The sequence below is a fragment of the Tubulanus polymorphus genome, chromosome 9, assembly GCF_964204645.1.
Source record: "Tubulanus polymorphus chromosome 9, tnTubPoly1.2, whole genome shotgun sequence".
Classification (NCBI taxonomy): domain Eukaryota; kingdom Metazoa; phylum Nemertea; class Palaeonemertea; order Tubulaniformes; family Tubulanidae; genus Tubulanus; species Tubulanus polymorphus.
The window spans coordinates 4,825,181-4,853,084 of record NC_134033.1 but is presented as its reverse complement, the minus strand read 5'-3'; the positions used below and the strand labels follow the sequence as shown (position 1 = coordinate 4,853,084).

The following is a 27,904-nucleotide window of genomic DNA, read 5'->3' as shown; positions in this document are numbered from 1 at the left end:
AATATTTGAAGACTTATGAACTAAAAATTACTTAAATTTTTGATACATTTTGAGAAAGTCACAAAACATTTGAGACTGCGTTAAGAATGAAAATGATCAATTCTTCAAGCTGCTAAAATGAAGTACCAAAAAATGTTCATTATCTACCGGACCTAATTGGTAAAGTCTCATCATAACCGAAGAGAAACAGGTTTATTTCTATTTTATATCATTTATTGAAATTCAAAGTGAGAATCTGTCATCGAGTTACAATACAATTCATAGCTCCAGTGGGGACACAGCACCCTGTTTTGATTATTCCCTCATGAGAACAGATAAATTAACTATGATAGAATATTGAAACATAAGAAAAACATGTTGAAACTTTTACAATCATTTTATAACCTTGGTGGAAAATAAAGATAAAAACCAAAATGTTATAGATGTACAATCAATATAACCCTTCAATATTCTAGTGAAATTATTATTTCAATGCCTCGAACAGCCACAATTTGACAAAATATCAGCCTAGCCTTGTTCGTGGCTTTTTGAGCAAAAGATTTGCTTAATTCGCAAATTTACGTGGATATTTTGTTGCAGGCGCGCCCTGGCGTCATTATAATGTTTGTTTGCGGTATTTGTGCGGCGACGTCACGACTGGATCCTCAAGTATGGAAAAGTTCATCAACCGCAAATCACAGACTTTTTCTCTACGGTTTTCGTTTTTGGGGTCGAAATTTCGCGCGTGCTTTGGTGAAGACGTCGATGCTCCATCAAAACACTTCATAATTTCGACATCGATCATTTATTTATACGTTTCTTCCAGACACTTCTGAAATTGATTAAGATCTGTAAAAATAGTATCAGTTAAGATTGTTTCCGTTTTACGGGTAATACAACTGATATCAACTAAAAGCGGCCAACAGAAAATGTTGCAATTTGAAAAAGGCAGGGATAGGCATCGGTTCATTTAGAAAGAAGTGGAAAAAGTAACCAAAAATAAGCCTTAAAGTTGAAGGAGGTGCACAGTAATGGCAAAATGGATATGAAAAAGACATAAGATTTATGCAGTTATATTTTGGACAGACGCCTAGTCATATTTAAAAAGAAGAATCTGGCACTAATCAATGTAACCTAAAGTAGTTTAAAAGAACTCCGTCTTGAAAATGGAGTTGTAAAAAAAAGGCACTTCTTTAAACTTTTCCAAATGTGCTCCTCATCTCTATTAAAAGACAAAGACAAGTTGTTTTTTTTTAAATTTATCATGAAATTGCTTCAACGCATTTGAATTCAGTTCCGTTGGCAGTTCAATGGTATTAGGAGATTGTTTGGTTAATTAAATGTGGCTCCTTGAAAATGTTGTAAAATATCACCTGTCAAACCTTTGGAGAAGTTCCTTTTCAATAAAGGACCATTTCCTTACTTTTGCCACACGATCCGCAACCTATAGGTCAAGGATTTACCCCTGATTCCTAATTATATTACAATCACTTTCAATCACTTTCAATATAATTTGATTGAATCATCTAAGATTTTACTCTCGAATATTTTACTCTGACCAATTTTTTATAGGTATTTGTTGTTTCAAAGATCTGAAAGTTTATTTCAGCACCCGCTTTAAGAGCCAGAAATCAGACAGTTAGTCTCTACCTAGTCTCTTCGATTGAGCCAGACCAAGCTCTACAATGAAAAGTACCCATTACAAGTACAATCAACCCCCGATATACTGCCGTCTCCTAGTGAACCGCCACCCCACCTCACGCTAGGTTTTTCTAAGTGCAGAACATCTATATTCTTTCTCGGAACTAGTGAACATCAACCGACAAATTTACCGCCATACTTTATGGTGGCTGATTCGGGCCACAATGAAAAATAAAATTAAAATGACACTCGGTCTCCACCATTTTTTTCTAATTCTACATTTTTCGTTTTAACGCATCGTTAAACCAGTTTTTCGTTTTAAAGCCGCGTTAAAACCAGTTTTTCGTTTTAACGCATCGTTAAAACCAGTTTTTCGTTATGGAGCCTTTAATTCTTGACTAACGTTATTCAAACTTAGTATGGGGACATTCTTGTTGCAAGTTCCAGATGTGGCCACCAGGGTGTCTACGTACATTGGTTCCGTGCGATTTTTTTATTAACGGCCACCAGGGGGCTTTGTTGAAAAATCACGTAAGCGTGATAGAGCCTTGAATTATTATCTACAAGTCAACCTCTCTCTCTTGAATTAAATTCCTTGCCGTTGCTGGCTAGATTTACATCTGCTATGTTGTTATTCATTTTCCTAAAATGCTGTTCATTCATCAGAGACGGGGCATTGTATCACCTCATGTATGTATGTGTGTACGTGTGAGCGTGTGTGCGTGCGTGCGTGCGTGCGTGCGTATGTGCGTGCGTATGTGCGTGCGTGCGTATGTGCGTATGTATGTTCGTATGTACGTATGTGCGTATGTGCGTATGTATGTACGTACGTATGTATGTATGTATATATACACGTACTTGAGTGAAGATCGTATGTAACTCGTAAGTCGCAAGCCACACGTTTGTAGCCTCACGTATCATAACATAAAACATATATGTATTCATAAAATTTCACGTGCTTTTCCATAACGGAATAAAAATTAATAAAAATCATCTTAAAAATTACGTAGTCCACATAATTGAGAACTCAAACCCAAAGATTTCGAAGCGTCATGCTTAGGTTCAAGAAATCATCAAACCTTTGATTCTAATTGCAGTTTTGAAAAATTAAACTATATCCATAACCCAGATGTTACTCCCCAATATTTTAACGATGCGTTAAAAACTGGTTTTAACGATGCGGTAAAACGAAAAACTGGTTTTAACGATGCGGTAAAACGAAAAACTGGTTTTAACGCGGCGTTAAAACGAAAAACTGGTTTCAACGATGCGTTAAAACGAAAAAAGGAATATTAGAAAAAAATTGGTGGAGACCGAGTGTCATTTAAATCTTTTCTTAATGTGGCCCGAATCAGCCACCATCATACTTACTATACAGCCAAACCTTGGAGTGGGGGTTGACTGAATAGAAAGCTTGTTTCTAACGACAAAGAACATTTCTGGCGAGTGATGACTTACAAAAAGCTTGTTTTGGTTCAATCGTTGAAATGTTGGGAGCTTCTTTTTTCTATTCGGCAGGAGCAAAATCCACATTAATTTTCGAATTGAAAACATCTTCACCTGTCATTGTTGTACAAGCTCTGTAATAAGTATACAACTGAGAGAGAGTGATAGAAAAATAACTGACCGTTTATAAATCCCATTTACTGTAGCCAGCTTGTAAGTTAATTAATGAAAGAAGCTATAAAAATGTTAAGACTGAATGGAAAGTTTGACTTCGGCATCTAAATCTCATCGCAAATATTTTGACCGCAGAATTCACCACTAAACTTCATTAAACTAAAACTATAATTTTATTTGTGCAGTGACCCCAACCCCTTAAAATTTACAAGTAGCCCCTTTAAAGTCTTCGTTCATCAGTCAAATTTTAAGAATTCTTATATCCACTTAAACCTGAAGGAGGTCGAGTTCTACGGCAAATATGATAATAATTTAAAAGATGAATACGTCCGCGGAGGTTGGACCTAATATCAAAGTGCGGGGAACGAAATTCAATACTGAAATTCCAAAAAAGCGTTCATAAAATTGAACTGACCTTTGAGCATCATCGTAATTCTGTAATAAGTATACAACTGAGAGAGAGTGATAGAAAAATAACTGACCGTTTATAAATCCCATTTACTGTAGCCAGCTTGTAAGTTAATTAATGAAAGAAGCTATAAAAATGTTAAGACTGAATGGAAAGTTTGACTTCGGCATCTAAATCTCATCGCAAATATTTTGACCGCAGAATTCACCACTAAACTTCATTAAACTAAAACTATAATTTTATTTGTGCAGTGACCCCAACCCCTTAAAATTTACAAGTAGCCCCTTTAAAGTCTTCGTTCATCAGTCAAATTTTAAGAATTCTTATATCCACTTAAACCTGAAGGAGGTCGAGTTCTACGGCAAATATGATAATAATTTAAAAGATGAATACGTCCGCGGAGGTTGGACCTAATATCAAAGTGCGGGGAACGAAATTCAATACTGAAATTCCAAAAAAGCGTTCATAAAATTGAACTGACCTTTGAGCATCATCGTAATTCGGAAGCGTCATGATAGCTGAACATTTGTCGGGATCCAAATTCTTGACTTTACCACCGCGGTTATCAAATAATTGATTCAAACGCTTTCGTAAGTTATGGGCATGTTTATCGGGCGTTGCATCAGGCGGTCGAGTCGGTAAATTTGTAACCAGTAATTCAACTGGGCTGCTTGACGATTTCTGTGAAATAAACCACCCTTATACGTGAATGTTATGACAGTATTCCCACAAGCTCTAACAGTCCGGCGGACCCAACTGAAACAGCTGTAACTTACCTTGGGTTGTCTTTCAGGTAAATCATCGAATAGTTCACTGAACACGCAGTGATCATCAGCAAACGCTAACAATTCTTTCGACACGGTCTTATTATGTAACACGACAGTTTTAAAACCACAGCGATATTTCAGATCCGACAAAACCTGCTTGAAAATACCATCACCTAAACAAATATAGCACCACAATTTCAGAAGTTAAACCTGTGACAGACTAGGGCGAATTTTTCTAAAATTGGACGAAAAGCAATTCAAATCACCGAGTAAATAATTCGCTGGTGATAAATTCGCCAGTCATAGGCTTGAATATGTTCAACGGTGGAGGTCGGTAGCATATTTTACTGGGGTGCATATTATTTGTAGTTTTACCTGAGATAAGAAGAACAGTACCAGGCTGGGAATGATTTTCACCAAAATCCCGTAACAGTTGAACCAATTTGTTATCGGCTGCGTTCTTACTAGTAGCGCTAACATGAAGAATTTTTACCTGAAAATAATTATCATATTTAATGGTAGTGAATGTGTGACGTGCAATAACCTACTAATCTCACACAGTTTGAAAAGTGACCATCCCGTATAATTCACTGATACCACTCTACTTTATACAGCGTTTACGCGGCGTTTATCAATACTAGCCATGTCGCCTTGTGGATATTTGATGGAGAATAAGTACTTGGGTGCCAGTAATTGTAAAAGTGGGGTTTCAGATCAGAGGTCGAGAGGTCGAGACACCACTCATCACCACAAGTAATTTTTTTTCCTTATAAATGGGGGAGAATGAACACCAACCAGAAAATAATAATGTTAATGAAAATCAATATCATTGTCCATATTGTAAAAAATACATTGATAGATCAAATAAACCTTACATGGAAAATGTTAGAAATTATATTGATTCACTAGAAATAAAAGATACAATTGAAATTTTAGAAATATTACGCAGTAGAATTGTGACACACATAAACAGTGAGTGCGCGTAACAACAGCTGCGCGTGTGTTAAATGTACCCGGATAAATAGATGCCGTGAGGCTTGGGTGAGAACGGTTAAAAGCGTGTTTGTTATATACAGGGGAAGTAATCCCCACTCATCACCACAAGTAATTTGTTTTCCTTATAAATGGAAGATAGAAAAGCATTCTTAGCAACAATAAATAACAGAATTAAACCAACAAAAAAACAATTTGAAATAAAAAAGTTAGTTGATGTTACAAAAGAAATTGAACATAAAATATTGAAATTAGAAAAGATAAAAACTAAATATGGAGAGAAAGTATCAGCTAATTTAAGCTACTGTAATGTTAGTACATCACGAGAATTTAAAGTGTTTTTACCCGATAAATGGGTTTCATTGAGTACAGAGGAATTGAAAGATTTAGTAGGATTTAAAATAATATATCATGGGAAAAATGAAGATGGTCATCATGATTTAGAAATTGTTGATTAAATAAAAATAAAAATAATGAATATCTAGAATCCAAAATGACCTTAGTCGTTTTATAAACAACTACAATCATACAGTCAAACATCTGTTACATGTTATTATATGAGAGTGCTTCATTTGAATATTGATCAATCAAACAGGTGTTGCACAACGTTGTTGTTATATTGGATAGCTAGCAGTTTTATAATAAGCACGCAGTACATACAACACACACAAGCCAGTTAGCCGGCATTGAACTACCACGTTTTCATTGGTTGCTGAAAGCGAGGTTTATTTAAATTAGCTCGGCCGTGACGACAGGAGGATAGTCATCATTCTCTCGTGATTAAAAGGAATATTTCAATGTTTTTACGGTAAGTTTTAGCAAAATTGCCCTATCCTCTACCTATAGAGTTTTCAGGGGATAAGCATCCCGTTATTGAAAGGCGCCAAGGGACGCTTATCCCCCGTCATTTCTACTTACACTCCCGGCGACCCACGTCAACCGAGATCTCCTTCAATGATTGGTAGAAATCACATTATATTAAAGGCACCTAATGTAATTTCTACCAATCTCGAAATTCGAAACCGAAGGAGAAACCCGGAGAGTGGACGAAGGTGCATTTTCAAAATGCCTCTGCTGGCCAGAGCTACTCCACTGGTTGAATGAATTGCCTTATATACTTAGCTAAAACACCTAAGTAAATGTTGCTGGTGCTAAAAAAATATGTGAAATTTGAAATTATAAATTATTCCGAATGAAAAGAATATAAGAATGAAAACCGATAAATGAATTATGGATTTTTGACTTAATTATGATATAATTTTTAATCAAATTAGTAATCAATTACTATGTTAATTGATTAACAAATTCAAATTCAAATATTCATTTTAGCATCACACCCAGTGCTGCCATCTTTCAATTTAAGAAAAAACTAATAATAAGAAACGACTGTAATACAATATTCAAGTAAAAACAAAATAAATTAATAAAAATAATGAATATCTAGAATCCGAAATGACTTATCTGGACAATTTAATTGCTCCGCATAGATAGACAAAAGTAGTGAGATATTCAATTATTTTTTTTGCTTTTTTCTAAAATATTAATCCATTTTTTTATTGTCAATTTTGGAATTTCAGAAGCATTTTCATTTTTGATAGCAGTTGTTTCAGAATTATTAATATCATGAATTTTATTTGATTTCTTATACCAATTACACCCAATCAAAATGAATACAATTACAAATCCAACTGTAAAATATAGACATTTATCAAATATTCTATCATTAGAAGGATTAGAAATAACAATATTTTCACTATTTTTATTTACATTTTTATTACTTATTTTTTCTTTTACAGCTTTTTTATATTCTTGTGATTTAATTCCTAATTGCCGAGACCATTCAATTTGTTTCCGTGATCTCGGTTTTTTCTTCACTTCTTCCACCTCGCTCATTTATTATAGAAATATTTTTACTTTCAATATTTGAAAATGTTATAACCCCAGTTGATAATAATGTCATGAATCCACCTAATTGAAATGATAAATATCCAATCCAATTTATTTAATTCAGTCATAACTAAATAATCATTTTTTAAATCGGAATATAATCTATTTTCATCTTCAATTGGTAGTATATAATTACATAATTTATTATAACCTTTTACTACATTTTCTGATATCGCGTCATTAATTCTAGCTGTTCTCGCGGCTTCATGAATCTTAAATAATCTAATAATTTCATCTGATTTCATTGTATCTAATTCATTATAAGTTAAATTTTTACCGACAAAATTTTTACAATTTCCAGATGCTATTAATATTTCTAATTGATGTTTACAGTAAAGATAATATTCATAATTATTATTTGTTGTAACATTATTTAAAACACCATCATCTGGAATTAATTTTGTTTCTTTTATTCCTAAATCATCTAAAGTTTTTTCAATTGGAACATCACCATTTTTAGATTTTATTTTCTTTTCACCTACCATTTATATAACAAAAAAATTAGTTGTGATGTTGCAACTAGAATTCAACTAGAATGTAACTAGAATTCAACTAGATTAACAAGCTAGTTGAAATATTGTTATTTTTGTTTATTTCTTGTTAAATCTAGTTGATTTTTGTTCCAACTACCAATAACTAGAATTCAACTAGAATGTAACTAGAATTAAACTAGATTAACAAGCTAGTTACAATATTGTTAAAATCTAGTTGATTTTTGTTACAACTACCAATAACTAGAATTCAACTAGAATGTAACTAAATATGTAATTGATTAACAAACTAATTGAATTTAAATAAATTCATATTTAAATGGGTGTTGTAATCTAAATAGTAATTTTGATCTTTTAATATTTTTCAACTTATCCATATATTCATTATGTAAATCATGTGGAATAATATCATTTTCCTCAAGTGCATTTTTCATTGATTTTCTATCTTTATTGTAGAATAAAACTAGAAATCTAATGTTTTCTCTAAAGTCTTTAACAATTGAATTATATTTTTGATTTAAAACCCATGTTGTTATCCCAAAATGTCTGCCAGAAAAAGCTAAATAGCATAACTCACTTTCTCTAACTTTTGAATCATGTAAATTTGCGCAATCATCTATGATAAATAATATATTTGATCCTTTATAAATATCAATTGCTTTTTTTATACAATTATCTAAATTTTCTTTTACTGTTTTAGGATCTAATATAATAAATTTATTATTTCTAGTAAAGTTTCTATCATAAGTTTGATTAAATTCATACGTTGGGCAAAATAATACTATATTATCAAAATAGTTTTCATAAACAGTTTCTAATAAATTGAATATAAAATAAGTTTTTCCACAATTTGTTACGCCAGATATTAAAATATTATGAGGCTCAAATATAAATAATTCTTTATTCATTTATATATTTTTAATTTCACTTGATAATATCCATTCATTGAATTTATCTGGCCATCCAACCCATTTTACTAAAGAATATTTTTTTCTTTTAATAGTTTTTGTTTTTAATACTTTTTCAATTTTATATTCTTGTTATAGATTTTCAGTAGTTAAACTTAATTCTTCTTCGTAAAAGTAGCCATCAACTTCTTCACCATCTAAATCTTCTAATTTATAGACATATGGTTTTGTTGTTATTACCTTTTTTATTTCATATATTTCTCTAGTAAAATTTCGATCGTATCCATTATCAAATATCTTTTTATACTTAGAAATTCTAACATTTCGACCAACTTTAAATTTAGGTTCACCAAAATCATCTACAAGAAATGCTCCATATAAATTATTCCAAACAATTTCAGCATTTTCAGGTTTTCTAGCATCAATAGGTTTCATTCCAATAGAAGAATGATAAGAATTATTATATCCTTCTGTCAATTTTGGTAAAACATCAATCCATTTAAAAGTATTATTTGCTGTAAAATATTTCCACATTCTTGTTCTTAATGTTCTATTAAATCGTTCAACAACTGCTGCTTTTTATCTGATTTTGTTGAAAAATATTTAATATTATGATTATCTAAGAGTTCATGAACAAGTGAATTATCAAACTCTTTTCCATCATCAAATTGTATTTGTATTTTTTCTGGTTTTAGTTTATCACCCGAAAGAAATTTTCTTAAAACATTTGATGTTTGTACAGCATCTTTTCTATAAAGTGGGAAGCTCCATTCAATTCATTTATATCTTTATATTTAACTAAATTTTGTGGGATTATCTTATCTAATTTATCTTGTTTTACTTTACGCCATATATTTTTAGTAGAAGAATAAGCAACCGAACTCTCAGGGTTGTAATAATAAGTTTCTTAAATATTGTTCTTTAGTATTAGGAGTTTTTTTACCGCCCATTTATATATCCTTAATTTTAACTTTATATTTCTAATATTGAATACTATCTAATTGTGAATTTACAATATTTAATTGTGCGTCAGATATAATATAAATATGCATTTTGAAATTTTTGTCCCCTCTTTTCTTCGCCATGAATAATTGTATTCCATATTTAGTGTTCTGTAGTTTTTTCCCAGAACCATGTAATGAATTATCCTCTGTTGTTCTAAAATCTAACCATAACGCATATTTATTACCGGTATAATAATCAATTTGATTAATATTACAATTTTCAAATGATTTTACTTTTTCATTCATAAAATGTTTTCTAATTTCTGGCCATTCTTCAATCATTCTCATTCCTTGACAAAATATTTTATTTGCTATTCCTTCGATAGTTATTTCAACTTTTGTTATTTCAGGATTATAATGATTATCTACCTTTATTGCGCCATTAGAATATGTTGCAATAGTAAAACATATTAATATACCTTTAATAGATCTTCTTGGGAAGTTAATATTCTCATTAATTATTTCATCATTTGCATTAATAGTTACAGTTTTAAATTTATCAATATAATCATATAATAATGAAAATCCTTGATTGTATTGAGTTTGAATTGTGCTAGCAATATTTTCATTAGTTACTGTGTTATATTTTAAACATATATTCGATAATTTATTACTCATATCTTTAACAACGCTAGATAATACAATTTCATTTACAGGAGCAAATGTTATCTCAAATATAATATCTTCTTGAATTGCATATTTATATAAAGGTGCATTATCATTTATCAATTCAAAGTCTAATGGAAAGGTGCATTATCATGGACCAATCTTTATAATTAATTTTTTAATCAAATATCTCCCAACATTATCGACAACATAATTATTATCATGACCAGTTACTTTTATATCGGCTGATAAATAAATACTGTTTGGAACATAAAAAGAACTATATTATCATCTATTTCTTTTTGTGTAACATCAGTTATTTCATTACTATTACTTATTATTTTAATTCTATCTGGTTTTAATTTTTCTAAAGTTGATTCTGATAATATTTTATTTTTATTATTTTTATAAGTGATATCAATATAATAATCACCTTTCAAACGATAATAACATTTACCATTATCTAAAAATTTTAATTGATCTGCTAAAATCTTCTTGAATTGCATATTTATATAAAGGTGCATTATCATTTATCAATTCAAAGTCTAATGGAATTTTATATTTGCTTCCATAAATCTTTTTTATCAAATTATCTACAGCATTAGTTACTACTGCATTATTGGCTTCAGATCTTAATTTATTTTGGTTTTCTGATTGGATACCTTGAAATATCATATTATTTCTATTTTCTTTAGTTAACCATAAATCTTTATAATGCATAAATAAATTATAATCATCTAATGAGAAAACTGTTTCTGGACCAATCTTTATAATTAATTTTTTAATCAAATATCTCCCAACATTATCGACAACATAATTATTATCATGACCAGTTACTTTTATATCGGCTGATAAATAAATACTGTTTGGAACATAAAAAGTATTTTGTGTTAATCTAGGAATTCTAACATATAAAGTTTCATCGGGATTAATATTTGAAGGGTTATGAGTAATTATATGATGTGATCTTTATGCTTTAATAGCATTAGATATTCTAGAAATCTTAGAAGGACTTATATAACTCCCACTCATTTATTTAACAAAAAAAATTAATTATTTATTTTTGATCATGTTTACTAAACCAAAAATAATAGCACTTACAACTGTAATTAAAAATAAAATAATATGTTCAGCAGCAAAGTTAAGAATATTCCCAGCAGATTTCAATATAAAACCAACAATTGATGCAATAACTCCTGGCAATGCTGCAGCAGATTTTTTAGATAGTTCCCATAAATATTTTGCTAGTTTCTTTAAACCATCCTTAACTTTATCTTGTATAGAATTATTATCATTCGGGGGTTTATCCGGTTTATTGGGAGTAGGAGTAGATTTCAAAGCATTTGATATTGCTAAACCAATTGTTGTAAATAACATAGTTACAGCTGTTAGAATTGAAAGAATTGTTATTCCTTCTAATTTAAATAATAACTTTATTCTATCTTTTAATGATATTTCAGAATTTGGTTTAATCAACAAATCTTTAAAAATAACTTTTAATCTATTAATATTATAATCATATGATTTTAACAATAATTTAATTTCTTCTTTTTGTAATTCTATGTTATATTCTAAATCATCTTTTTCTTTTTCTAAACGTAATTCTTTTTGCCTATATTCTATTTCATCAATTACTTGATGATCTAAATCAGACTTTAATTGTTCTATTTCTTTATTTTTATCAGTTAATTCTTTTTCTAAAGTTCTAATTTTAAAATCTCTTATACTTTTATCATGCGCAATTTTATTAGATGCAAGTCTTATACTAATAATTTCTCTAATTGCTTTATCAGAAAATATATCTAAATCTTCTAATTCTTGATCTGTTGCATCAATTAATCCATTCGGTAAAAGTTTTTCAATTGGAACTTTATTTGATTTAAGTTTACTATTTTTGGAAGTTATATTCTGTTCAGAAGTTGTTTCTGTTTCTGATTTCTTTTTGATTATTTCAAATAATTCATTAATTATTTGTTTAAATACATCTATATTATCATCTATTTCTTTTTGTGTAACATCAGTTATTTCATTACTATTACTTATTATTTTAATTCTATCTGGTTTTAATTTTTCTAAAGTTGATTCTGATAATATTTTATTTTTATTATTTTTATAAGTGATATCAATATAATAATCACCTTTCAAACGATAATAACATTTACCATTATCTAAAAATTTTAATTGATCTGCTAAAAGTCCAACGTCTTCATCATTTATGTTAAGTTTAGACTTTTCAATTATACGTTCTAATTTAGGTATTTTGTTTAAATTATCTAAATCTTGTTTTACTAAATCTGGGTCTAAATTTTCAGGATTTCATTGTGATTCTGCATTTCTAATATAATCAGGTATATTCAAATTATTATTATATTCTGGCTCATTACCATCATTAAAACTTGTTTCATCAAAATCAGGTGGTTGTTCATCACTTATACCAGGTTCATCAAAAGGATCCATTCCAATATCTTCTCCACCTTCTACATCCATTTATATAATAAAAAAATTAAAATTTAAAATATAATATTCCTCCTATAACAATTCCTATACAAGTTATAGCTAATTTAGTATTTTCATGGGATTTATTGTCATTATCAGTTTTAATTATATTATGTTGAATAACACCGTGTGGGTGCCATACGGCACCATTATCAGTTTTAATATCACCATGTGGGTGCCGTACGGCACCATTTTCTGTAGTATTGTAATCTTTTATTTTGGAATCATTATCCAATTTAATATTCTTAGTTTTAGTTTCTGTTGATTGAATATGTTTTTTATTTTTTTCACCTTCCATTAATTTTGGAGCAGTGATAATCTTTTTATTTATATCATTTAACCCAAATGAATTATTTATTGTAGCAGTTTTAATTAGATTATTATAACCAGTTATGTTTCCCATCTTTAATTCTAAATCATTAGAAATAATTAAAAGATTAGGGCATATACAATAATTTAATGTAATATGTGATTTATCTAAATAATTTTGATATCTTATAATGTTTTCTGGAATCGATCTATTTTTATCATTATGAATTGAATCTTCAAATAAAACTTTAAACTGTTTCTGCGCATCGAATGAAGTGTTATCATTTCCAATTATTGGGGATCTTGCTTCAACTTGAGCGCCTAAAATGCATATCAAATAAATTCTAATAGATTGATTTATTCTTCGTATACCTGATTTTGTAAAACCTTCACCATTTTCTAAAATGAAATTAACCCAACCATTATTATTATCATCTTTATAATTATGATAAGCTGAAATTCTATGCATATAATCAATTCTTTTTATTTCAAACTCTTCACCAACACCTTGCAATATACCATGCGCTCTGAAATCGGAATTAATATTTATATTAAATTCATTACATATTTTATAAAACTTAGATATATTAATATTATTATCCAATTCTTTAAAATATTTAGACCCGGGTAAAGGACATTCTAATTCATTTAATATTATTCTGATTTGAAAATATGTGTGAAATCTAAATATTGTGTGAATTAATTTTAAATCAGAATACTTCAAATTTTTATCTAAGTTATTTAAATGATCATTCCAACTTATTCCACATCCTGTTGTTGCAGAATAAACAGCAAAATCTAATTGGTTCTGCCAATATTTCATATTAGATTTTACTTTATATATATGGTATTCATCTCGAGTAAAAGTAACTTCATATGTATTAAATATATTTTCCATTTTAGAAATAAAAAACTGTGATTCAGTAACATAAATTTCTAAATTAGTTAATGAATTTAAAACTACATTTCTATATGTAATATTTTTCTTAAAATCTATTGCAGGAATATTATATTTAATTGATTTATTATATTGGAAAGCTTTTGGAAACCCCATTTATATAATTAAAAAATTAATAATTTATTAATTCTTTTAATAATTTATCTTGTTCTTCAACTGTTATATGGCCATTTAAACTTATTATATAATCTAGTGTATTCTTTAATTTATTAATTTCTTTTATATTAGTTTTAATTTTTTCTTTATTACTTTTAATATTCAATTTTGAACTTATACCAGTTAAAACACTTGAACTTAATCCTAACACACCAATTGATATAGCTAAAGGGGTTAATGGGCTGAATATTGCTAAAAATGTTATTACAGAACTAATTGTAACCGAACCACTTATAATCAAATAATATATAATTTTACTTTTTAGATATTTTTTCTTTTTAACTTTTAAAAGTCACTTTCAAATTCTAATATTTGTTTTTCTAAATATATTTCTAATTTAGTTTTATTTATATCATGAAGAATAATATCAATATTATCAACATTATCTTCCATTTATTTAGCAAAAAAAATTACTAATTAGTAAACTTATATGCTACAAATATAACAACAACAGTTCCACCTAAAATCCAAATTATTTCATATTTCTTCTGTTCATTACTTGGGGTATAATAATCTGATAATTTAGGTTTGTATAGATGTAATTTTTCTTTATTGGTTACCGCGTTATATAAACTCATTGCATCATCAACTGATTGAAAATCTCTATGTGAAATCTTCTGATCATATAATTCTTTATTGATGTAATCCATATAGTTTTGGTCTTTTTTCTCTATATTCTTCTGCAGCTTTATTATATTTCTCTAATGCTAAGTTATGTCCTCTTTGTTCTCCTGATGAACTATTTTTATCAATATGTTTAAATAAATAACCACCACCAGTAAATGCTAAAGCGTTAACAATTGCCGATCCTATAATAGTTATAATTGCAGAAGCCACTTATTTAGCAAAAAAATTATGCATTTATATGGGAGGAATATATTTTTGTTTTTCCAAATAATCAATAGTTGAATTAGATAAAGTAATTGCTAATGTTAACTTTAAAATATCATTTATATCAAATCTATCAACATTAACACTTCCCATTTTGAATACTTTTTTTAATACCATTGAATAACCAACAGTTCCAACTGATAGTAAGGCGCCATTATATAATCCAGTTATTATCCACTTATTATCACTCATTTATTTATCAAAAAAATTACTATCTTCAAAATATTTAGTTATTTTAGTGATGATTAATTCAACATTTATTTTATTACTAGTTTCATTTGTATATATTTCAATTATTATTTTTCTAATATCATCGATGATAAAATCTTCATCTAATTCATAAAATCTTAAAGATTCTCTAATTAAATTAGTAATCTTTTCTACATTTAAAGTTTCTTTATCTATTGTTGTTTTATACTCAAATGTTGTTTCATTAGAAAATGCAATATTTTTAATATGTGTAATTACATCATTAATGTTAAATTTCATTTCTTTCTCACGTTTAAAATCAAACCCAAAACATATACTCGGTCCAACAGTTATATTCATTTATATAGTGAAAAAATTACTCTTTACATCTTATAACTAATTCATAAATTACAGGAAAGTTATTCAAATCAATTAAATAACCATTATGATTTCTTATTTCTAATTTAAAATTGTTAAATTAAGGAATACAAGGTTTAAAATCACATTCAGCTAAATTATAATTTATTTGCGTTCCAAATTGTTTAACGTTCTTCAATGGTAAAATATTTAATATACTAGAATTACATGTTGTATCTTTAGTTGCTTCAAATGTTTTTGTAGGATCGATTAAATTGCAATAAATATAAAAGTGTGTAAAAGGTATTATATTTGAGTTACCGTGTATGTTTACACCAATAAAATCATTTGGAGTAATTCCTAACAGTTTTGCAAAAGGTTTTTTTACCGTGTAAGTATGTCTTCTTGTCATCAATGTATCAGATTTAACAAGTTTAATAAGTTCATCATCAAACTTTATTTTAATTTTATTAGAGCTCTCACTTTTTATGAATTTAATATTAAATTTGGAATTACCATTACCTAATCTAATCCGAGCTTTTCTATTAATTTCTTGCGCTAATGTTTCTAAATTATATAATCCTGGTGTAAGCATAAGTTGAATCCATTTTTTTTCAAGTTTATCAAAAATAAGAAGGCTTCTATGTTCATCAGTTTTATCTGATATATTGTAAAATGAGTTACATAAACTTATATTTACTAATTTTAAATCAACACAATTCTTAAATTCTCTATCTAATTGAACTAGTAAATTATGAGATTTATAATTTGTAAGTCTTCTAGAATCAACAAATATTCTGTATTCTTTTAATTCTACCATTATTTATAACATAAAAAAATTACCGCTCATCACTAAAAATTAATTTTAATAAAATTTTTCCTAAATAAATGGATGAGAAGATAGCATGCGAAATTTGTGGTGAACTTCTAAGAAAAAGTAATATGGCTCGACATATGAAAAAACATGATGAAAATTATAAACCCCCTAAAATAAACTGCCCAAAATGTAATAAATTATTCTCAAGAAATTATGTTAAAAAACATTCAGAGAAGTGTAGAATTAATGGCGCAACGTCTAATGTTGATAGTAACGAAAGTAATAGTAATTCTGTTGAAGTTGAACCTGAAATTATTTGGAAAAGACCTTTCTTATTCTATGACAAGGATAATATAAAAGATCATATCTGCGAGCCTTGTCGAATAAAATATAGAAGATTGGGAGAATCATCAATTTCGTAAAGTACATAAAGATAAAATTTCTAATAAATTTGAAACTGAATTCAATGAAAGAAAAGATAATTTATTAGAAAAAATAGAATATGAGAAAACGTTACCAGATAATAAAGAAACAGTTGAAAAGTTAGAAAAACAATATAATGAATTAACAAGAAAAACATATTATTGTAAATATTGTAAATTGATTATTACAACAAGTAATTCAAATCTACATAATAGAACAATAAAACATAAAGAAAACGTAAGAAAATACCAAGAGCTTAATGAAGATCTATTACCAATAAATTATAAACAAAAATGCCCGCAATGTATTTATGCGACCTTAAGACAAGAAGGTACTGTGTTATTTTGTGTTGATTGTGGATGGCAAAGGAATTTATGGGGTGAAGAAAAAACTAGAGATTTTCTCATAGAACCAAAATTAAATTATCTAGATGAAATTTCTAAAATATTTTCTATAGAAGATCATACACCAGAATATATGCAATGGCTTGAAAAAATGAAAATAATAGAAAATAAAAATGGTGAAATAACTAAAAAAGATATTATAAATACAATTATTCCGTCAACATTTAACACAAAACAAAAGAAAATGTATTTATATTTATTATTTAACGATTATTATGAAAAACCTAAATTAACAGAAGAAGATACGGAAAATATAAAAAAAAATATTCAAACAAATATTAATGTATCATTTGGAAAATAGAATAACAGATTCAATAAATTATGAATTCTTTTTAAATAAGATTGTAAATCATTTAAACCTAGATATTATAATTCCATTTGACGAATTAACAAACAAAAAGAAACAAAGAGAGCGAGATGAAATGTGGAACAAGATAGAACTTTATTTAAATGAAAAAAATGGAATGGAAGAAGAACCTAAACAATTAAATGAAAATGAAGAAACCAATAGTGATTTCGATTATGATGATATTGATTTTATGTTTTAATGACCATAAGGTAATGTTTTTATACCATAATCTATGCCTTTTATCATCAAATGGATTTAAACTAGTTTTTTCAACTTCATTAATGTACATCTCATGATCTTCTGATCTTAAACATTTTGTGTTTCATTACAATTGATTTATATAAACACTTTATATAATCTTGAAATTCTATATGTTTATCAACCACATGTTTTGTTATTCCTTTTAACTTTTTAGCTTCATGATCTTTTGTTCTGTAACTATACATTTTACTTCTTATCCCAACAAATTCAATCATTTCATCACCCCCTAATTCATCTTTAAACTTACCAGGGATCTTTTTATTATCATTGCTAAATAGTTCATGATCTTTGGGATAATTGCTAAAATCAAAATGATGTTTTAATGTTTTTAAGTCTTTTGTTATGTCATTTGTCTTGATTTTTAGTATGTAACTGTCGGTATTTTTTTTGGATTAATGGGAACCCAGAATTGAATGTTCCATCATCTGTTGATAAATCATAAACATAGTCAGTTGGGTTATATATTTCAAATAAATCTTTAACTTCTTCTGTTAATTCTTTTTCTACATGCCTTAAATTAAAACAATTTGGTTTAGATTTAATTAATTCTATATTCATATTAAATCCTAATGAACTGCATAATATATTCAATCCTGATATAGCAACTTTTCCTTTTTGAGCAAAGGATATGTTTTGCGGTTTTGGAAACTTTTTAAACCATCTGCGGCATAGAATCCAATGAAGAACCACTTTCTTAAATTATTTTTTGCATTCAATACATAATCTGGAACTATCTTTTCTTTTGTTGAAGTATTACTTTTCACTATTGCATGAATATAGAATTCATCATTATATTTTGTAGCAAAATCTTTAGGATTATTTACAAATATTCTATAAACCGCGGATGATTTCATATGATCCATGATTCTCAATGTTTTATATGAATAAACTTCTTCGCAGAATTTCCTTATTCTTTCTAATAATTTCAAATCTTGATTGCATAAATACCAACGATATTGAGTGCGATTAACATAATTATACACACCTGCTGAACCATCTCCCATGAAAAATCCTTTGATAAAATATTCTTTTCTTCTAATGTTTCGGGTTCTATATTATAAATATCATCAATAATTTCATCAAATAACATATGATTCATTCTTTGGAAAAATCTTTTATGTAATAATTCATCTCCAATTTTTATATCAGTTGGTTTTATTTCATCACCATTTCGTTTAATTAAACTATGATCTTCTGTAACATCTACAAATCCTAATTTAGTTCTAACTCTATAGATTTTCTTATTTGTTTTATGCCTAATAATATTCTTTAATTTTTTCCATCCATTTCTTGTCCAAACATCCATTAAACCATTTATTTGTATTAATTCTTTTTCTCCATATGAAATATAACATTCATTTTGTTTTGGAATTATTTCTGAAATTCTTCTTATCAATATTTTATTATTACATTTTAATAATATTGGGGTGTCAGCTGTTACAGAATCAAAATATAATATTTCAATATGCTTTTCCCCAAAAAGTGGTTGTAAAACATTATAATAAAAATCATACATTAATAATTTTGATACTTCTAAAACAGTCGAACCAATAAATATAGGTTTATTAAATTTCATTGATGTTCTTTTTAATTTAACTGCTGTTAAATAATCTTCAAATCTTTTATTTCCTAAATGTCTAGGACTTAATTGTAAATGTCTTAATCTTTCAGAATTATTTACTAATTCAATATCATTTCTATTTCTAATATTTTCACATGTTTTACCATAAAAACTATTATTCATCAATTTGAAGAAATCTTTTTCAAAATCTGTTTTGATATGGTTCTCTGTTGAGTATTGAAATCTATATATTTTTCTAACCACTTCGATTGATTAAATTCAATATATCTATGTACTTTCTTTAATTTCATTCCTTGTTTTAGATAAAATTTTAACATTCTATGATGAACAATATAATTGTATTTATTATTTTGAGTAAGTATTAATTTTTCTGTAAAAACATGATCTTTCGGTTTTATTTTCTTCTGGTATTCACTTAAATAACTATCATCTACAGTTAAATGTTCTGGGCAATAAGGTAAGTTTCTTGTTTAAACTTTATATTTTCAGGATATTCTAAATCAACTACAAAGAAATAACCAATTGGTGCTTCATCTTTTAAACTCGCAATTGCGCTTTCCCAATCAGTTTTATCACCATTTTCAACTTCTGTTAATATAAAATTTTTATATGGTTGAGGTTGCATCATTGCCCAACCATATAAATTATTGGCGTCAATATATAATGATTTATATTCATCATTTGCTTTAAAATATCTATCTCCCATAACACCACTAATTCCACCTAATTGATTTTTCAAATAATAAAACCATATCTGGTTCTTTTAATAAATCTAATTCTACATTTGTATATTTTAAACCACATTGCCAGGTTAAACCAGGACTAGAGTAGCAATAACAAGGATCAACATTAAAATGATTCAAATTAACTTCTCTAAATTTTTCAAATATGTCAGCCAATATCATAACATCTGATTTTAAATATAAATCAACTAATTCAACATGATTTTTCATCTTAAAATGGTTCCAAATATTTAATGTTCTATTAAAAACTTCGTCTTTCACATAATCCTCTTTTAATTGATCATAAAATTGATCTTTTAATAATTCTGTTACATTAAAATCATTGTGTGTTTTATAAAATGAATAAGGAATTGCGCCTTTATATCTCAATAATTTAAAATCTTGTTCATTTGGATAATAATATCGAGATCAAAATCATTATCAACTAAATTTTTTGATAAATTATCTAATGAACTTGCTAGAAATCTATAAGAATCTAAAAATCTAATGCAACCAAATTGAAATGAAATATAATTTTCAGATGTTTTAGCTAATAGTTTAAAATCATATTTTCTTACATTTGCTTCATTCATAGCATTATATTCTTCTATTTCTTGATAATTGCGCCCAATTTTCCCAATAATTGTTTTATAAATAGATGGGTATCATATCCTGATAAATTATGAAATAATATTGGTACAAAATTTACTTTTTTAGCTTGTAAATTGCAATCTTCATGAGCAGCTCCACGATATTTTGAATTCAAATGATCATGATCTCAAACTCTTTTATCAAATGAATAAAAACGTTTTTCACAATAACAACAATGAGTTGCATAATTAAAATCAATTTCATCTTCTTTTGTCATAACTATTCTTTTATTTTTGTTTAATAATTTTGCAAAATCACTTTCTAATTCAATCATTTTATCACCAAAATCATTAACTATATTTTCACCTCTAAAAGAAATATATTGACTTTCATATAATTCAGGATAATTTGATTTTATATAAATTCCATAAGCAGCATTGTGTCTTCATTTAATTCATTTCCTTTATCCATTGATTTTAATAATTGCTTTTTGTTATATATTTCTTTTCTATCTTGATTAGTTAATTCTTTATTCAATGATTCAAAATCCCCATAAATTACAAAAGGAACAATATTCTTAAATTTATGATTAGTAAATTTCAATTTATAATCTTGTTCTGTTGGCATTATTAATTTACAAAAATCTTTATTATCACATAATTCTTTATGTTTTAGTAACGCATTCTCAGTTATAAATTTAGATAAACATTTTCTACATAGATACATTTTATTATGGTGATCACTTTCTGTTGTTCTAAAGAATAAATCAATTTGTTTTAACCACATATAATGTTCATTTTCATCTTTTTTATAATATAACAAATCTATAGCATTTTCATCATCATAATATTCTGTTAAATATAAAGCTTCCAATGTATAATCTTTAATATTTTCACCTTTTGTCTTTGGTAATTGCATTAATTCGAATACATTTATTTTTAAATTATTAACTTTTTCTATTTTAGGAATCATTTTTATAGTTACTGGATATTGATCAATTTTATATAATGTTTCATATTTCCGATAATCTGTTATTCTACAAACATTTTCCTGTGATGGATGTAAGCAACTAATAACTGACCATAGAAAACATTTATTATCTTCATTTTGAATATTTATTACTGCTTTTGTTATAAATGGTAATTTAATATAAGATGATGCTTTAATATCCTTTTCTGTTGTAAAGTTTGAATCATTTTTAAACATTTTATTACTTTTTGATGTTTTATTTCTTTTTGTATTATAAACATTTAAATCTAAATATATTATTTCATTCAACGTTAAGCCAGAACCCTCAAAATATCTTTCTTCAATATGACGTTTAAATTCATTTAATATTTTTTCTAACTTCTCTTTTATTTGTGTTTTTGAAATTATTTCTTCAGAGAGTGTTTGAATATTATAATTCATATTTTCTTCTGACATTATAAAACTTACTTTCCCAGAGATACTAATTTTTGGATATTCAACATCTGTTATCAAATCTAGTATTTTTTCTATTATTTCATTAAATTTACTATAATCTTCTATTGTTGTACCTTTAAAAAATCTAAATAGAATAGCTGCAGGACCAATTTTACTATGTAATGTTTCTAAAATTTCAATTGTATCTTTTATTTCTAGTGAATCAATATAATTTCTAACATTTTCCATGTAAGGTTTATTTGAAATGGATTTAGTTTTTGAAGTTGATTTTTTTTTACTTGTTGAGGTTTATTATCAAAATATTCTGATCCTAAAACATTTTTATTTAAATTTCAATAATGTTTTTGTGATTCGAGATGTCTATTATAATTCCTTTTTATTATAAATTCATTACAAACTTCACATTTTATTTCATCCACATTCGTATTTTCTAATCGTTCTTTTCTTTCATTGGAATTTTCTGGAGTTTCAAAATCTATTACATTTTTTATATGATTTGCAGATTTTTCATGTCGTGATTTTTGGGATTTATCGATGTATTTTTTACAATATGGACAATGATATTGATTTTCATTAACATTATTATTTTCTGGTTGGTGTTCATTCTCCCCCATTTATAAGGAAAAAAAATTACTTGTGGTGATGAGTGGTGTCTCGACCTCTCGACCTCTGATCTGAAACCCCACTTTTACAATTACTGGTGCCCAAAAACACCCAGCAGACCGCTAAATGGGCGAAAGAAATATATGCACCGACTTGGAGCCACGGAAAGAGAACAATGCAAGTCAGATGAGACTAAATGAGCTTTGTGTGCTATCTTGTATTAGAGATAAGAAATTAAAGCTCTGCGATGAATTTCAATGTCCCACAAGACTTTATATGGATGATGTTTAAGAAATTGTCTAATTGTCTAAAATTGAGAAATTCTAAATTTGATCTGTGCTAATTGCAACCTCTAATCCGGACATTTGAACTTTGTTTTACATGGAAAACAAACCGTGCTAACAAATGACTTATCATTCTAACAAAATGAGGGCTTTACGGTCGCTACTCTGTGACGACCATACCAATGGCTATCGATCATGATTCTGATCAGTCCATGTTTCGGCTACAGACGTGTCTAGGGGTAGATTCATGTACAAACCAAATATCAAGACGAAATATTGAATAGTCTTTGAACCTTCCCAGAATAATTTCATTCCATATATGGACGGATGGATGACGGTCAATAAGTGAACTAAAAACTACCAGAAACTCGGATGGAAGTTATTTTAGTCTTTATTCAAGTTGAGTGAGATTTTTCCTTATTTGAGAGGTAATGCAGATATTTACCTGAGCTTCACCAAGTTCATATTCAACTTCGCGATTTTCTTTGCTGGTATCACAAACACAGACAAACTCGACGAGGCTGGATCCAGCGCAATATTTGTCTCGAATACGGTTAGCCACGTCAAACGCCGACTTCCCTTTTGGTACTTGACAATTTTCAATATCCCAAAATATACCTATTGGTGGCAGCTTTGTTCCTGGGAAACAATCATCGACGAAATTCTATTAAACCATTTGTAATCAGAAGTAGTCAGGCTGTTGTACCGACTGGACATTATCCGAGTTAACGTTACTGTAACGTTGTAACCATGATCAAACCAGCAACCAAATGACAATGAGATTCAACAAAAAGTCAGCATTGTATAAAATTTCGGCATATCTTGGGTATACGAAAAGAAAAACAATTGCAAATTTTCCTCCCGGATTTCACTAAACATAAGACCTAAGACCTTTTGGGTCTCATGTTTAGGGGGTCATATGTGTTACAATTATATATGAAACCTAAGACCCCCAAATATTTCAATAAGCCATCCGTTCGATGGATCATTTTAACAGATACCATTAGAACCACTTCAAATCGCCCAAAACACACAAACTACCATTTACAATAGTAATGGGAATTTTGTGTTTTCAGGCAACTCTGATTCTACCATTACAACTAATATTTAACTGAATGTTGCTAAAGTACACTAGATTTAAGCTAGTTGAATTGTTCAATTTCTTATTTATAATACTTGTTGATTTTTATTCGATTTTTGTTTCAACTTTAGGCCTATGTCATTCTCTCTCTCTCTCGGGTTGCATTGAAACTGTGAACATTTGTTGCAAATTCCAATAATCAAACTTTCGAAGAAGATTTTATTCTTGTTCTAATAAAGGTCATTTTTTAGAAGTTGACGGTGACAAAAACCGAGTAAATTTTCTTTTTTCCTTATGAATCGTTACGTACATGGTGAAAGATTTTTACTTCGCAAAGTTTGGAGAGCCACTGGACCATTGGTCCTTCATCTATTAAGACCTAAAAACAATCAGGTGAGGGGGTCCATTTTTGCCTTCAGAATCTTCAGACACGTATCTTCTTATTGGCTTCTTAATTATCTTAGATAAATCTAAACTCAAGTCACAACTGTACAAATGAATCCTGTTGGTTGAAATCTATAATTACCTGGATTCTCAGAAGCTGTACCGATGCCTTGGAAATCTGTAGATATTGTCGTCGTATTATTGTCACCGTCGATATTCAATTCAGAATTGTCTACATTTATTATGAAAAATTAAAACTAATAGTGATAATAAAGCACGAGTTCTGATGGTTAAACTCTATAATTACCTAGATTCTTAGCAGATCCGTCGATGTCTTTGAGAGTTGTAGTTATTGTCGCCGTATTTTTGTCACCCCCGATACGCATTTTAGAATTATCTACCTTTATAAATGGTCTACTTTCCGCCATCGTACCGTGTACTGAAATACATAATTTAGAATTCAGTCACTTCATTGCATTAAGTGCAAACATTTTTCCTGACCTAATTTGTGTGTCCAGTATTTACACGATTGGCCTCTACTCATATTGATTCAGACACAAGTTTTTCATGTTGCTGATCATTAAATAGTAAAACAATTCGTTTCTATTATACATGTGAGGCAGATCTTACACATTACAAACTCTCTACCGGCCTTTTCTATCAGGTTTACATATTACAAACTCGCTACACGGCCGCTTCTATCGGGTTTACAGGTTACAAACTCTCTACCGGCCGCTTCTATCAGGTTTACAGATTACAAACTCTCTGCTGGCCGCTTCTATCAGGTTTACAGATTACAAACTCTCTACCGGCCGCTTCTATCAGCTTTACAGATTACAAACTCTCTACCGGCCGCTTCTATCAGGTTTATAGAGCGTATTCTGGTGGAAACAAACGTGCCAGAAGAGAATTCTTTACAGATTCGGTAGAGACCAATCAAAACAATTTATTTTGATAAATCCAATCTGAAATCCCGTTTCGTTTCAAAGTCAAGTATCTTTTGAAAGCGAAGACGTATAATGTAGGCTACGCTTATCGGCAGTATAGTTGTATGTTTCATGCTGTTTGTCACTTATTTGTTGTTCATATCGTACGTTATTGACGCTGTCTTATTTTTCATAATTACAAGTAAATTTGCCTGAAGTTTCATTATAAATGATAATACATACGCTATAGTTCAACGAGAAATGATTACCTTACGTAGAAACTGGTCATTACGGTAAAAGAAACTGAGACTTTTGTTACATAATGTGAATTTGTCCCAGAATATATAACAAAATTGTATAAGTTTCTGTTGTGGAGATAGTTTAGTAGTTTAGATACATATACGGAAGCTGGAGTTAATGGCCAGTGTTGCTATTGCCAGACAACCTGCGTTGATGCGTACGTCATACATAAATATACATAGAAGTAATATAAATAAACAAGTCTGGAATGGACGTATGTGTCTTCGTAGGTAAACCTAATATGGTGCGGCCATGGACTCTGATGAGTTCAAGGGGATATTTATAGATAATTGTGACGTGTGCGTATACGTCATCACCCATACATGGATGGGAGGAATGTTGTGTAAACGCCTTCCCTGCTAGACTCAGAACGAACGACGAAACGACTGTATTAGAAGACTTCTAGTTTATTTCTCACTCACAGTACAGGGCTCAACAGTATAAATACTTGTGTTCAATGATGTGTAAATCACAAACTGCTTTCACATACATAAAGGAGAATTCATGCTTGAAAATGTATACACTGAATACATTTAATCCAGATTATAGTATTACAGTATTCACTATTATAGTATTCACATGTTGTGACGTATGAATACATCACAATCCATGAATTCCAGGCCATGTGTGGAAGAGTTGCACACGTTACTAAACATAAGATAAAAGGGTTTAAGAAAGCTTTAGAAAGGGACTAGAGAGAATAGAATGAGGCTTGAGAGAAGAGGTCTTAGAGAGAGTTCCGGGGAATGATCTTGTATACATCAAGTAAGAGAAAAATAAACGAATAGATGGCTTAAGAAGTCGTTACGTTATGTACGGGAGCCTTGTAAGAAAGTCAAGAACGAGGACTGGAGACCGATCCCGCACAACATCACCGATAGATTCATTACTACAACGCTACTTGGTGAACCCAACCCAGAGAACCCAACCCTGATCAACAATCACGGGTAGAGATTCGTCAACAACACAGTGGTGAAGAACCACAGCACTGGTGGAAACAGCCATCATAACATTAGTGGAGATCAAGGTCAAAAACAACAACATTACATTTCAGCGACCCAAACTGTCGACATCCGTTGGTTCTGTTCTATGTATCTGTGTATAGCAGTTGTATCTGCAACAGTAAATATCCCGCCGATCACGGCTACCCAGAGGGAAACCCAGTGACGTGCCAATTATCATTACATATTATACTGATGTAACAGAAAATGGTGCCTCAGAAATATTAATCTAATATTTATAAGTTAATCTATAGGTGAATTCGTGTGATGGATTAGTAATTAGAAGGGTGTCTTCTTTACCATGCTATGGATAATAAATCATGTAGACCAAACCTTGCTAGGGTTCAAAGACTAATCGTGAAGCGACCCAGGTGTGGTCTATACATGATTCATAATCCATATGCATGTAAAATAGACATCCTACTGATTACTTATCCATCACAAAAATTCGCTTAATAATTTATATTAACTTCGGATGAATATTTTTTCTGGGAAACATGTCATGGAATATCATTGGATCAGGGGCGGATTTTGAGGTTCCACCCTTTTCTGCCAAGACAACATTTTCATGACCAGCCAAAAGAAAGTTACACTTACTTTGGCAAATTATTCTCAATAATTCGTTCTAGAATCTCTCAGATGCTTAGAAAATGACAAACTCTCTTGACCGCCACCCCTCCCCCCATCAAAAATTCTTGGATCCACCCCTGCATACATTATAAATAGTCCCTGTGATGTAAACCTCCAAACAAATTGGAATGGTTCTGCTTTGTACCCTAAAAATATAGTTTTGATATCAAAGAGGATGCAGGACATTCCTTTTAGCTGATCCGCCTGTCTAATAATAATCGCATTCTGTTCAAACACAATTCCGCTTCCACAAAATGACTCCAATATTTAGAATGTTTAGATAAATTACCTCTTGATGTTACAGAAACTATAAGGTGAATATCCAATAAGTCTACGGGACAATAAGTATTCTGCTGAGCCACTGAACTGCGATAGTTGAAGTTTCTCCGACTACGTATAA

The 27,904-nt window shown here is 29.0% G+C and overlaps 1 protein-coding gene across 1 annotated transcript; it reads right to left on the bottom strand.

Annotated features, from left to right (window-relative positions):
- Positions 1-205: 205 nt before the first annotated feature.
- LOC141911265 (meiosis regulator and mRNA stability factor 1-like) lies at positions 206-27,904 on the bottom strand. Its single transcript, XM_074802254.1, has 9 exons — positions 27,794-27,904; positions 24,955-25,086; positions 24,790-24,879; positions 23,628-23,821; positions 4,792-4,909; positions 4,426-4,589; positions 4,131-4,330; positions 3,079-3,200; positions 206-811 (listed from the first exon to the last, which is right to left on the bottom strand). The coding sequence occupies exons 2-8, from the start codon at positions 25,073-25,075 to the stop codon at positions 3,128-3,130; spliced, it is 960 nt and encodes a 319-aa protein (XP_074658355.1). The 5' UTR covers positions 25,076-25,086; positions 27,794-27,904; the 3' UTR covers positions 206-811; positions 3,079-3,127.

Excerpts from the sequence above, each read along its gene's own strand:
- LOC141911265 (XM_074802254.1), bottom strand. The coding sequence starts at position 25,075 with ATGGCGGAAAGTAGACCATTTATAAAGGTAGATAATTCTAAAATGCGT. Across the intron at positions 24,880-24,954 it reads CGGATCTGCTAAGAATCTAG|ACAATTCTGAATTGAATATC; the intron begins GTAATTATAGAG and ends TAATAAATGTAG. Across the intron at positions 3,201-4,130 it reads AATTACGATGATGCTCAAAG|AGCTTGTACAACAATGACAG; the intron begins GTCAGTTCAATT and ends TACTTATTACAG.